General features: G+C 43.9%; 1 protein-coding gene across 4 annotated transcripts in view; it reads left to right on the top strand.

Annotated features, from left to right (window-relative positions):
- The window catches only part of LOC149339906 (protein disulfide-isomerase A5), a 47,783-nt gene that overhangs the window by 19,751 nt on the left and 15,194 nt on the right, over positions 1 to 12,838 (top strand). For all 4 annotated transcript variants that reach the window (XM_089548588.1, XM_089548589.1, XM_089548591.1 and 1 more), the window contains 9 exons: positions 141 to 232; positions 322 to 390; positions 1,178 to 1,314; positions 4,067 to 4,134; positions 4,247 to 4,341; positions 5,245 to 5,310; positions 6,884 to 7,023; positions 8,871 to 8,941; positions 12,288 to 12,416. In XM_089548588.1, the coding sequence (XP_089404714.1) occupies positions 141 to 232; positions 322 to 390; positions 1,178 to 1,314; positions 4,067 to 4,134; positions 4,247 to 4,341; positions 5,245 to 5,310; positions 6,884 to 7,023; positions 8,871 to 8,941; positions 12,288 to 12,416 (867 nt within the window). The remainder of the gene's footprint in view (positions 1 to 140; positions 233 to 321; positions 391 to 1,177; positions 1,315 to 4,066; positions 4,135 to 4,246; positions 4,342 to 5,244; positions 5,311 to 6,883; positions 7,024 to 8,870; positions 8,942 to 12,287; positions 12,417 to 12,838) is intronic.

Here is a 12,838-nt window from a genome sequence, read left to right as displayed (position 1 = left end):
TGGCGTCAAGCATCCCTAACATTTGATAGAGGCTATACTCTATGTATTAGTTTAAAATGCATCATGAATTTAATTGCTCTGAATCGGGAAAAACATGCTGTTTTAATATTTGCACTCATCTGCATTGTGCTTGTTTGCAGGTGCTTGCCGCTATGGATCTAAACAGGCCTGAAAATGCAGCCATCCGCCGGCATTACAACATCACAGGTTTCCCAACGTTGCTCTACTTTGTGTAAGGCTTTTGATTATTTGGCCGCTGCCAGAGTTATCTGGCTCGTTAACGTGTACATCACTCTTTCTTTCTTGTTTCAATCTTTTCAGGGCCGGAAGCCTGAAGTATCGCTATGAGGGAGAAAACAACAAGGATGCCATCATAAAGTTCATGAAAAAGTGAGTTTTTGTTTTTGTGTGGGCATGAAGTGTGGGCACGTTATGAATGTTCAAGGTTTCACGTGAGCATTTCAGTTTGAGGAATTGCACGAGGAGGGTTTAGAGAAAGAATTCTGTGAAGGTTCTGCATAGCTATCGCTGTAGCTTAGTGCGCAAGTTTCACACACAGCATGTGGCAGCTCTTCCAGTTGACGGACTGCTAAGTGCATGTAGCTGTAATGCACATGCATGATAAGTGGATTTTCATTGCGCTGTGCTGTGCTGCTTTGCACCATTAGCAGCATTCTTTTGTTCACAAGGTTGCTGACCTGTTTTGCGTGTTGTCTTGCTGAGGCCTGACAATAGTGACCGAGGTCATATTTGCAGAGCTGCTTGTCTGAATCATTTGGGACCATGAGGACAGCATGGAGTTTATGGAAAAAGGTTATTGAACGGTGGACGGTGTGTTTCGTTAGTAAATCCTGGGGAAGCTTGTTGGCTGGTTCCTTGTCTTTCTTTGCTGTAGTCATGCAAGGTACTTTTTTATTGCGAGTGAATGAGGCAGTTTCTGCCACTACCGTCGTCACTCCTGTTGGCCATTAGTTTGTAACTGCTCGTTGTCATGTCCCTCTGTTTATTACTGCCGCTCTGTTCAGTGGTGCACACTGCTTGCAATGGAGCAGAAGTGTAGTCACTTATTTTGTGATCATTATTTTAGCCAGATTGGGCTCTTTCATTTTGCTTGCGAACCTGGAATGCAAGAATTCCGGGAGGAAGCCACTTATTCCTAAACCTAATTATTTCACAGCCCTCAGCAACAAACTAAGAAGCCCAAGGAGCAAGCATGGTCTGATGAGCCAAGTGATGTTGTCCACTTGACCGAAGAGACGTTCGAGTCAACGCTTCAGAAGACTCCGTCAGTTCTTGTCATGTTCTATGCACCATGTAAGTGCATATATTTCTCCACCCTTGTTTCTAGTCTTCAGTGGCTGCATCATTCGGTGAAGGGTTATAGATCTACTGGTTATATTGCAGAGAGATGTCCCTATCATATTCGGGCTAAGTTCATTCGAATAGCGCCCCACTTTGAATCTCTTTATTCACTGTTTTTGTTCAGATGGGGAGGCTGCTCATTACAGTGCCTAATTGCTTTTTAACTGGATCGAATGCTGGTTATCACCAGCTTTTAGTGTGAGAAGGTGTTATTTTGTCTACTTAGATGATCTTTCAAGCCTCTGTGTGGTCTCTTGCTGGTAGCTTATTTATATAGTACTTGCCCTTAGGTTCATGAGCATTATCGCAAGAAGGTGGTTCCAGTTACAGGGTTCAGGGGGATTAAATAGTTGAAAAAGTTGTGTTTACAATGACTTAAATTAACTTTCTGAATATAGTCAGTATGATGCAAGTGATGAAGCGTTTTAAGAGTTCATCACACTTTTTATAATAGTGAAAAGATAGACTGGCTGTTTGGCTATAATTAGAGCTAATGAAAGACGCCTCATATTCGTAAAGTAAATACGACTAATAAAAACTGGTTGCGAATCGAATTGGTTTGGTTTGGTTTATTGGTGTTTAACGTCCCAAAGCAACTCAGGCTATGTGGGACGCCGTAGTGAAGGGCTCCGGAAATTTCAACCACCTGGGGTTCTTTAACATGCACTGACATCACACAGTACATGGGCCTCTAGAATTTCACTTTTATCGAAATCCAGCCGCTGTGGCCGGGATCGAACCCACGTCGTTCGGGTCAGCAGCCGAGCACCGTAACCACTGAGCTACCGCGGCGGGGTGTTTGACTGTACGGTACTATTCGAATACTTCGAGCAGTAATAGTGCGATGTGAATCGAATAATAAATGCTATTCGCAAACTGTTGGAAGTTTTGAATATTCGCACACCTCTAGAGATAATGAACAGGTAGAGCTATTTTTAACAAGTGCACAAGATTTGACTAGTTTGACATAAGCAGTATCCCATGCTGATAAGACATACCTTAATTTCACACATATCAGTATACTGAGAGCTTAGTATGCTAAAAAGGAACAGTTTTGAGGAGGATGGTATGCTGGAAAAGTTGTGATGATATTACGTAACATTGTGATTAAGATTCACACAAAGACAGAATCAAAGTGAATTGTTCACATCCAATTAGTTGCAGTACACCTAGGTACTATCTGTTGAAGCTATACTGGATTCTGAAGGAGTGTCTTTAAGTAGAAGCTGTAGGGACTGGTATCATTACTTGTGTGACTATACATTTGTTAGTATTCATTTCCATTAGCCACATATCACACTAATTTGTTATAACAAGCTAATTATTTCAGAAAATATGATGTAGTCATCTGCAAGAAAGATTAATATTAGAGGTCACTGTAGATGGAAGGTCATGTCCATAGAAGGGTAGAAGTTCAGGCGAGTTGGCTGTTCATGATAAGGGTAGTCAAAGCATGGTGTACCTCACACAGGGGTACACTCTGTGCTCAGCAAGGAACTTTCTTTCATCTGCCATTTTCAAAAAGATGACCCTGGAAGAGAGCTAGGGGAGCAACACTGGTAAAACTAAGACAGTTTTTGACAAGGGGAAGGCAGAAAGGTGGCTTGGATTGGTGGATTCACAGACTTTTCTCTGGCTTTGCTTGTACGAGTCTGTTTGGTGTAGCTCAGCAATATTGTCTGTACAAATTCCATACACTAAAGCATCACAGGGACTGATGCTTTGTGATGAAAATCCTTGTGTGTCTTATGCATGAAGTGTATAAATGCAGTGTTTTGCAGTTTTTGAGGTGTCAAACTAAGCTAGGTGTTTCAACCAAGTCCAGATCTGTTCAACTTTGGGGCTGTTGGAGCCTCAATGAAGAATCTGCTATGTGACAGAGCGTTGTTTCTGGCCTGTGGGGTATAATTCTGACATATTCAATCAATCAATCAATCAATCAATCAATCAATCAATCAATCAATCAATCAATCAATCAATCAATACTTTATTCAACATCACCAGGATGTTGGTTGCGCCGGCAAAAAGCCAGTGATGAGGCTTGACGAGGCCGACGCACCCTACAGAGGCAGTTTGGTAGTGGCACACATAAAAAAAAAACAAGTTGATACAAAGAAGAGCATGGATCAACATTCGAACATTGAGGGCATGAGGTAGTTGATACAAACCAAGTTGATACAAAGAAGAACATGAATTAACATTCGAACATTGAGGGCATGAGGTAGTACAGTTATCAATCAGTCTAATGCAAAATAAGCTGCAAGGGTGGAAGAGCGGGCTAGTTGGTAGTTCATCTTGGAGAAAAACAGTGCACTCCTAAGACAAGGACGAAAAAAGACAAGACGATACAGCGCTGACTTCAACTGATTATATTTTGTTGTAGAGCGACATATGTATATGTTCGAAAAGTGGGCGGGAAGACATATATATCGCTCTACAGTAAAATAATCAGTTATAGTCAGCGCTGTATTGTCTTGTCTTTCTTCGTCCTTGTCTTAGGAGTGCACTTTGTTTATGTTTTTCCCCAAAATACGAAATAAGGTCAGTGAGGCCATGTGCACAGGGGCTAAAGTCCTTAGCATTGTGTTCCTCACAGTGCTAAGCTACCGTTGCCAATAGATTTGTGCTTTCGTCCTCTGTTAGGTGTGAGTTGGAGAGGCACTGTGTGTTTTGTTGCTGAGCTTAACAATCTTGTGCCCTGTAGGGTGTGGCCACTGCAAGAAGATGAAGCCAGAGTACGTCTCAGCTGCTGCCACACTCAAAAGTGAAGGGGTGAGCACTTTTTTGTCTCCTCGGAAGCTACTGACACTGTTTAATGAAAGTCTCCAGTGAAGTGGCGAGGCCTGTGCCAGTTGCTGTTGATGGAGTGCATTCCTTTTCCTAGGTTGCTGGCATCCTGGCTGCTGTTGATGCCACAAAGGAAAAATCACTCGGTTCCAGATTCAACGTCAGCGGCTACCCCACTGTCAAATATTTTGAGTAAGACGTATTCTTCCTGCTAGTTTATTTGACTTCATGTACTGAAAAGAGGAGTTCCTAATGCCTTGTAACAGGCATGATCAGTGTGAATGGGAATGCTTGGTTTGCACTGAACCAGTTTTTTTTCTTATGCCTGCATCGAATCTGCAAGCACATTAAGGGGATTGGGAACCTGGAGGAAAACTATGTTTAAGAGAAAGTAATGTGCTTCTCATCCATATTTGTGTATTAATCATCAACAGCTTGGTGACGAAGCGTTCCCTTTCATATTGGTTCTAGCTGTGCTTTTGCTGGCAACACTTGGGCCAAGTTGTTCATTTTTACTGTGGCCAGTCCCATTCACAGTGCAGTGGCCTTATGTCTTGCAGTGCCTTTAAGATATCATGAAGTGTGCCATATTCTGCACCACGTAACGTACTAGTTTATGCCATGTGCGAGTGCAGCTGAACTAAAGGTCTGTTTTTAACACTTCAAACGAAACATATCTTCTGCCCATTTCAGTGCTCTTGAAAAGTTCTCTGGCCAGAGTGCTCTTCCACTGTGTTCAGCAGTGCTGCATTGATTGTATACCGTGGCAAGCTTAAGCATTCAACCCTAACTGCGATTTTTGTAAGTTGTTAGGAGGTCTGCTGGTTTAGGATGGTTGCAGCTTATGCGTGACGGGGTAATAATTTGGAGGTGAATAAGAGAGGCCCTTGTCTCACGGTGGGCATAAATAGGATGTTAATGATGGGACTTTTTTCATGATGGCAAATGCTTTAGAAAGCATTTGTCGTCATCTACTCCGTAATCAGGATTGTGAACTGTAGTTTTATCGATGGAATGCTGTTTTCTTTGCCCTGGCTTCGTTTCTTCCAAAGAAAGAGGCAGAACTTTAATCTAAGCATATTTTCGTTATTTCAGGAATGGTGCCTATGCATACGACGTCAACCTGAGGGTTGCATCGAAGATTGTGGAATTCATGAAAGAGTGAGTATGTATGGACTCAGTAAGAAATTAAGAAAAAAATAATTTTGACTGAACTGACAGCTTTAAGTTCAGGATGCTGAATTTTTCTTTGTTTAGTGCTTCACCCGGAACAAGCCTTGTTTTAGCTCTATTGGCACATTTGAAATAAGCTATAGGAAAAGATTTACGCATGCACAAGAGTGCCATCTATTTCCGGTGACTTGAAGAAAATAAGCCCCTTAATATAGGAGTCAGTTTAAATGAGTAATGACTGCTGCCTTATTTTCTCCTTGGGAGGTGCGAAATTGGAATGGTGGCCCATGTAAAGATTGACTGATACTTATATAAATTGAATTGCTCTCCGAAATAAACGGGCCTGTGAATACCTCCGCATCTAGCGTGAGAAATGTTTCAGAACAGGCAGAGCACTTTGTGAGCAGTGCCACAGAAGAATTGTTCCCAAATGCACAGGAGTAAAAGAATCACAATTACCATACCATCAACTCAAATTCTGTTGGAGCAACGTACTGCCTGCCACAGTCAAGTCCAATTGTAGCTGCCCATGGTAATCCTCTTCCCACCACTATCTTGAGGTGACTGCATAGCATTCGCGGGAACCACTCCTTGAGCGTGTCAGGTTATCAGCTATCAGGTAAGGTCCTGTTCAAGCATTACATTAGGGAGTGAATATAATCAAATGCTATAGCGTGAGAGAGAGTGAGGTCAGCAATATGCTCTTAGAACAGTGGGGCTTGCATGCAGAAATAAAACAAACACTTAACCCTTTGAGGGTCGAATTATTTTGAAGAAAACTTTCCCAGGTGGTCAAATTACTTTATTGCGGATCTTGAGTCTACAAAATGTATATAATTGAGAATAAATAGTAAAAAAAAAATTAGGAACAGTACTTTGGTGACAGCCTCACTCACAGCTCGCAGAGAGCGAGAATACCTCGTGAGCAACGGTGATAAGCAAGCTAAGAGCAGCACCAATAAAGATAGAAATCAACTTCGGCAGCCCCTGCAAGATAGTGCTGACAAAAAGAAAACTCAAATTTCGCGCGACTCCGTTGCGATCACGCGGCGAAACCAAAACTACAAAAGGGGTGTTGCCGCAGTCTGTGCCGCCACGCTAAAGCTAGACATAAGTTCTGCTTATCTCCGTAAGAAGGCAGCACAAAATTCAAACACTTCTTGTAGGTCCTAAGAGGTGGCAGCACCCCCCAGTGAGCACGCATTGTTCTTTTGGCGCAAAATTTCAAACGGAAGATCGAAATCGTACCCATACGGCAAAGACCTTGCGGGACAGAAAACTGCCGCCGTACATATACGGCAAAAACCTTCAAAAGGTTAAGCTTCCAGTGTCCGAAAAATTGGCAATGTTTGCAGTATTTTCTAGTGCAAAGCACTTAGTAGCAGTGGCTTAGCGGCAGTGTTCTGCAAGTTTAGAGAGCGAAATTTAATGATACCATAAGCTCAAAGTGGAACTGAGTCTGTACCGAAGATCGTCAGTTGCACCCAAGAAGGTATGCGCCTATTCCTTGCAACTAACTGGATTGAAGTTTTACTTTTATTTTTTTAATTGTTTGCTGCAGCCCCAAGGAGCCCCCTCCACCCCCGCCCCCAGAGCAGCCCTGGAGCCAGGTGAAGAGTGAGGTGGTACACCTGGATGAGGAGACCTTCAAGCCATTCCTCAAACGCAAGAAGCATGCCCTGGTCATGTTCTACGCTCCGTGTAAGTGCCTGCCTTAGCGATTCTGTTGCAAAGTCTGCTGCCAGAAGCTTTCTGTTGCTCATAGTAAGATTGCTCTTTAGCTCACTGGCCACAAAGCAGCAAAGCAGAATTAACACTGGAACGCTGGTGATGCAAAGATGCTGTCCGTGTGGGCATGGGTGAGGCTTTGTCGGTATCTCTACCACAGAGGAGCCTCAAAGACTCTGGATGACAACTGCTCTTTATCGAAGGAGGCTTTGCTCTGTTTTTGAAGGGGGGCAGCAGAGTATACCTGTGCCACACGGACAGATTTAATGCCATTAAGTGCTTACTGCCTTAAGTTTTAATGGCATTCGTGTGGTTCCACACGCATGAATTTAATGGCATTAGCCTTACTGCCATTCGCGACCTACTGAGTTCGCCACAACTCATTTGCCCGTGCAATGTGTACTCTCGTTCCCATTCTACACGCAGAAAAGCATGCAGCTTTGTCAGTAACAACTTCCTACCCAGTAGGAAATGGTTAATTGTTAACTTTCAGCCAGATGAGGCATCTATACCGCATTTTCGATGCGAAGAGCGCCATTTTTAACCAGCCTTATGACTGGTACTCTCGACTTATGTGCTGACATGCGAGTTTATGGCTACTTTTTCGACTTTTAAAGCAGGAACAGCCATATTTTCTGGAAAATCGTTTTTAGATTACATTTGAACATGATTCCCGATATATTGTGCTGATTAGGAATGTTTATATTCAGTTGAAACTTGACTACCTTGCAAGCGTTATCGTCATTGTCACTTTCAATAATGGCATTAAATGTGGACGTGTAGCACCAACTCCGAAAATAATGGCATTAACAAACTTAAGGCCTTAATCATTTACTGCCATTTCTTGCGCGCGTGTGGCACGGGTATAAAGAGCATGCAGCCCTATGGCAGTATGTAGGAAACCAGAAGAGGCAAACAGCACTGAAGTTAGTTGAGCCCATAGCAGGGAAAGGTATGGTGTGAAGGCAGACCAGTTGTGGCTTGCAAGCTCTACACAGGCTCAGTTTTTTCACTATTACACTACTCATTTTACAGATTTTTCTTATCCAGCTTGAATTAAATGAGAAAAAATATTTGCATGCCATTAGCTGGATAAGCTGGATGATTCTTTCATGTTGAGAAGCCTTTATAACAGTGAAAAGAGGAGTAACTCTTATGTTTACCAAGACTGCATGCAAATTCTGATAAAGATGCTCGTAGTACAAAGAAGTATGTGAAGCACTTTCTTCTTTTTGCCTGAAATTTGCAGCACTTTGGTTGAGATATTTATCTGCTTCTCTTCCTTCTGGAATGCCAGTCAGTATTGTCTCTAATTAAACACCACAACCACATGTTATTGTCACAAAGCCTTGTTTCCTTCTCTGATCTTTCCTTTTGTGCTTTGTTTATCACTGGGGGCACTTGGCCTTTATCTTGTTTGCTAGGCAAGAAAGGACCAGAGCACACTTTGAAAAGTCAGTCACGCGCTGCCGTTTCTACATTGTCCGAGATGGCTGTTGTTCTTCCATGCCCCTAATCTTGAATGTTTGGTGCCGTCTTTAAATTGAGTGTGAGTGAGCGCGACCATCAGTCTGATCTTTGACAACTGCGGAGCACACTTGCTGTTATCGCTGTCACCGACCACTTTGTTTGTGGGCACAGGTTATCCCCGTAAACACTGTTTCATGCCACTCCGTGGTCAGCTTCCACATCTGTGTTGTTAGCACAGCTATATGACAGTAAGAAGATTGAGATGCAAGACTTCTAGTGTCCATTTTGTCCGTTCACTTCTCTTTTTTTTTTGCTTATTTGTGTGTGAATGTTCACCTGTTGCCTTGAAGGGTGTGTTCACTGCAAGCGAGCCAAGCCGGAATTCCAGTCTGCTGCAGAAGAATTGAAAGATGACCCAAAGGTAATATATTAACAGGGGGTGACTGCCATCTTCCTGCGTCTTTCTGAACTGGTTTACACTATGTTGGCAAACTGCTGCTTTCAAGACACACATGCTTAAACCTTTTTGTTATGCTTAAGCGCAAGACACACTTAGAAAATTAAATCCAAGGTTTGACGGAAACCAGTCTTCATATTCAGACGACGGCACACACACACAATCACAATGAGGGCGATCTACTCCCGATATACACCCGCTGCTTACATCAGACCATGAAGCGTATACAGTAAAAGCTCGTTAATTCGAACTTCACGGGACCGGGAAAAACGTTCGAATTATCCGATGTTCGAATTATCGAATGGCCCCGAAAAAACCGACAAGAACCATTTGCATTACGGTGTATGTAGGGTATTTACTCGCGTAACGAACCCACTCACATAATGAACCCACCCACCCCCGATTTTTGCCTAAGAATAAAAAAAAAAAGCGTCAGTCGTTAACGCTTCCCTCCGTTTGGCGCCGTCACGGCCCACAACGCATTTCTTGGCGGCGCGCCAAGATGCTGTGCAGAGATAACATCACTTTTGACGTTAGCTCCAGCAAGGGGGAAGGGAACTTTGGCAGAGTGCCAGCCCTTGTTCGGTTGTGCAATGCAAGCCTCGTTTTCAGCGTGTCACGGCCCCAACGCATTTCTTGGGGCGCGCCAAGATGCTACACAGCGATAACATCACTTTTGACGTTAGCTCCAGCAAGGGGGAAGCGAACTTTGGCAGAGTGCCAGCGCTTGTGCTGGCGTCTTGTTCGCGGCTGAGCGCGTGCTTCCGTTGGCGATCGACCGATGGGTGGAAGCATGGACGACACTCGTAAAGAAAAAAAAAGTTTTTCGCTCGTAATTTGTAGCGCCCGTCCGAAGCCATAGCCTTCATGGGCGTTGGCTGGGACCGCGCTGACAGTGCTTATCCGTATTTTCGAATTAACAGGGCTCGAATTAACGAGCATTTAGTAGCGAGTTCTGGAGTTTGCGCGGAAAAGAGGGTAGGCAGCCGCCAGCGCGGTCGCCAACCCCATTCCCTCCGGTGCCGCCGGCCACCGCGCCAGTGATGGCGCCATTTAAGCTTTACCCACTCTTCCAAGGTTTTATCTAGTTCCATCTTCTGTCCCCATTTAGGACATATGTAGCCTCTAACTATGCGGAGGAGGTGCTTTTTTTTTTGGCCACATGCTGTGTGCCAAGCCGCCCAGACGCAGTGGCGCGTAGTTCGAATTATCCGTAACGGAACCGACTCGCTTTTGAATTAACGGGCTTTTTTATACACCGATCTCTATGGAGCTTGGCCGGACCAAGTAGTGTAGTTCGAATTATCCGAAAATTCGAATTATCGAGTTTTGAATTAACGAGCTTTCACTGTATAATCAACCCCCACTTCCATCCCTTCATTGTGAACAAGGCCCACGTAGTGGGGCTGTAACATCTTTTATTTTAACAAGATTGGTCGGCGCTCGATACTTTCCCGCCACATTTATAAAATATGTAATGAGATCATAGAACTCAATCAAGATATCGTAGCAAGGCATTAGGAGTCAGCCATGAAAACAGTCATAAAACATGCGTGAGTCGGAGCAGAATGGTACATTATAACAAAAAGGAGACAGCACAGCATTTCAGAATTAGAAGATAAGAGAAATGGCCTGTGTTTAAGTTCAAGTAAAGATCATGAGCTGTTGCTGAAAGCAGTTTAGAATTAAGCTTTGAATATGTGAGCAATCACGATCACTTTATTTTATAGGTGAAGCTATGACTGCACAATTGAGCTCACTCGTAACGAACGACGATCGCGCGGATTGTGTTCATTGTGTCCGAGGTTCATATTAAGTGTACTTGTCATTTTACATCCAGAAATACGAATACCAATGAAACTAGCGTTTATTTCTCACAAAAGTTCGTTATGCACATCTATTTCCTCAAAGGAGACCATATCGTAGCACTTTCCAAGCCTTCAATAGCGATCATACCTAATACACATCGTCGAGGCTCTAAATGCTAACAGTTAAATCAGATATAAGTAATCATGATTAAAGTGTTCACAACAACCAGTTACAGGTTGGCCTCCTCGTCATTGTCATGAGATTCTTGATAGTTGGGTAGTGCTGATGATATAAACAAGTGTAAATGAACACTGAGGATAAAGTGCTAAGGGATAGGCACACAAAAAAATTCTGCATACGTTATGGATACTATGAAGAGTGGATTTAAAAACATGATGAACAAGTGGTTCTAGCACTCATAGGTGGGCATAGGCCTCTCCACTAGGGGGGGGGGGGGCAGTGTTCTTGGTAGTGCCCATTCACGTCTTCTGGGTAGCAGAGAGCAATGGGGGACAAATTTAGTGCCCCCTTCAAGCCCCGTGCCTATTAGGGAAGCATCTGCCCCCTCCCCCCTTTACCGCCCCTTGCCCCCACCCCCCACCCCCATTTACGCACGCCTATTCTAGTCGGACTTTATTTAGCTTCAAACCTCTGTGAGCATGATTTTTTTGCCAGTTTTGTGGTCATTGCAAAGAGGAATTTTTCTGACATTGTGAAGAAGCCCTCTGCCATGTACAAACACTTTATATTTGCTACGTGCCTGTGTCTTTTGTCTTTCAAAGATAATGAGGCTCTGCATGAAAGTGCTAAATGCATTCTCCTGGCTTGAGGCCAGTGTATTGACTGTGTGTCTATCAGTTATTAGCTTTACTAGTGTTGTTGGATGACCTCCTGTGCCTTCTGATGCAGGATACAGGAACTGAAGAAAATTGCCTTCTCTGTAACTACGTTGCATATGTCAAGTCCAGCTTCTGTGGTGGCTCAGTGGTTATGGCAAGGGGGGGGGGGGGGGGGGGGGGGGAGAAACATTTATTCAGAGGTTGAATGGTGATGAAAGTGCTTAGTTGGTGCTGCCTAATATAAATGGAGGGCTGATTCTTTGATTCCAGAGCCGCCGCACTGCCTTAGTGGTTATGTTGCTTGGCTGCTGACCCAAAAGACGCTGGTTCGATCCCGGCCACGGTGGTCACATTTCAGTCAAGGTGAAATGCTAGAAGCCTGCGTAGTGTGCTATGTCAGTGTATGTTAAGGAACTGCAGATGATCTAAATTACCCGGAGCCTGCCACTACGATGTCCCTCATAGCCTGAGTCACTTTGGGATGTTAAACCCCATGAACCATCTTTGATGCCAGGTTGACCCGGCTGACTACCACAATGGGTTGAAGGTGTGAACTCAAGATGTCAAATAAATCCTGCATATTGGTGTGTGCATGATTTTTGTGTATCTCAGAGTACTTGTGCATGAATGGGCAATGCTCATGGTGCTCTCGTGCTTTTCAGGCGGCACTCGCAGCCGTGGACTGCACAGAGCACAGTGGCATCTGCAGTGCCTACGATGTGGCCGGCTACCCCACATTCAAGTACTTCAGCTATCTCAAGACAGTGTCAGAGTACACCAAAGGAAAAACGGTATGAGCCACTCTCATTTTTAAAAGCACAAGTTCATCTTGCAATCTTATACCATATAAACTTGTACAAGGGCCGTGCCCATGTGCGGGCTGCATTCTGTTTTCCCGAATGAAATATTAAAAAAAAAAGATGCTTGTAAGGTCCGCCTCCAACCTTTCCATGAGCCACATGGGAGTAGCCTTCAAAATGCGTGCGCACAGGAGCTTCCTGCCCCCTTCCATGGAGGTTCCATGGGAAGAACGTGCCTACCTATTTTGTTTTTTATATGTGGGCACTTCTTGTGCTTCAGGGCATTGCATGTAGAACAGCATAATTCAGATACCTTCTGGTAAAATTCCGTGTAAGTGTAGTATTGTTCTCACCTGGCTTGTATATTAGATTCACTAGCTTGAGTTGTATCGCGGCGGTTGAATTTCTTTGGA

This window comes from Amblyomma mixtum, chromosome 6 (assembly GCF_055824585.1).
Source record: "Amblyomma mixtum isolate Tamu chromosome 6, ASM5582458v1, whole genome shotgun sequence".
In the NCBI taxonomy this organism is placed as follows: Eukaryota; Metazoa; Arthropoda; class Arachnida; order Ixodida; family Ixodidae; genus Amblyomma; species Amblyomma mixtum.
Note: the sequence above shows the minus strand (reverse complement) of the source record. Positions and strands in the feature narration are given on the sequence as shown.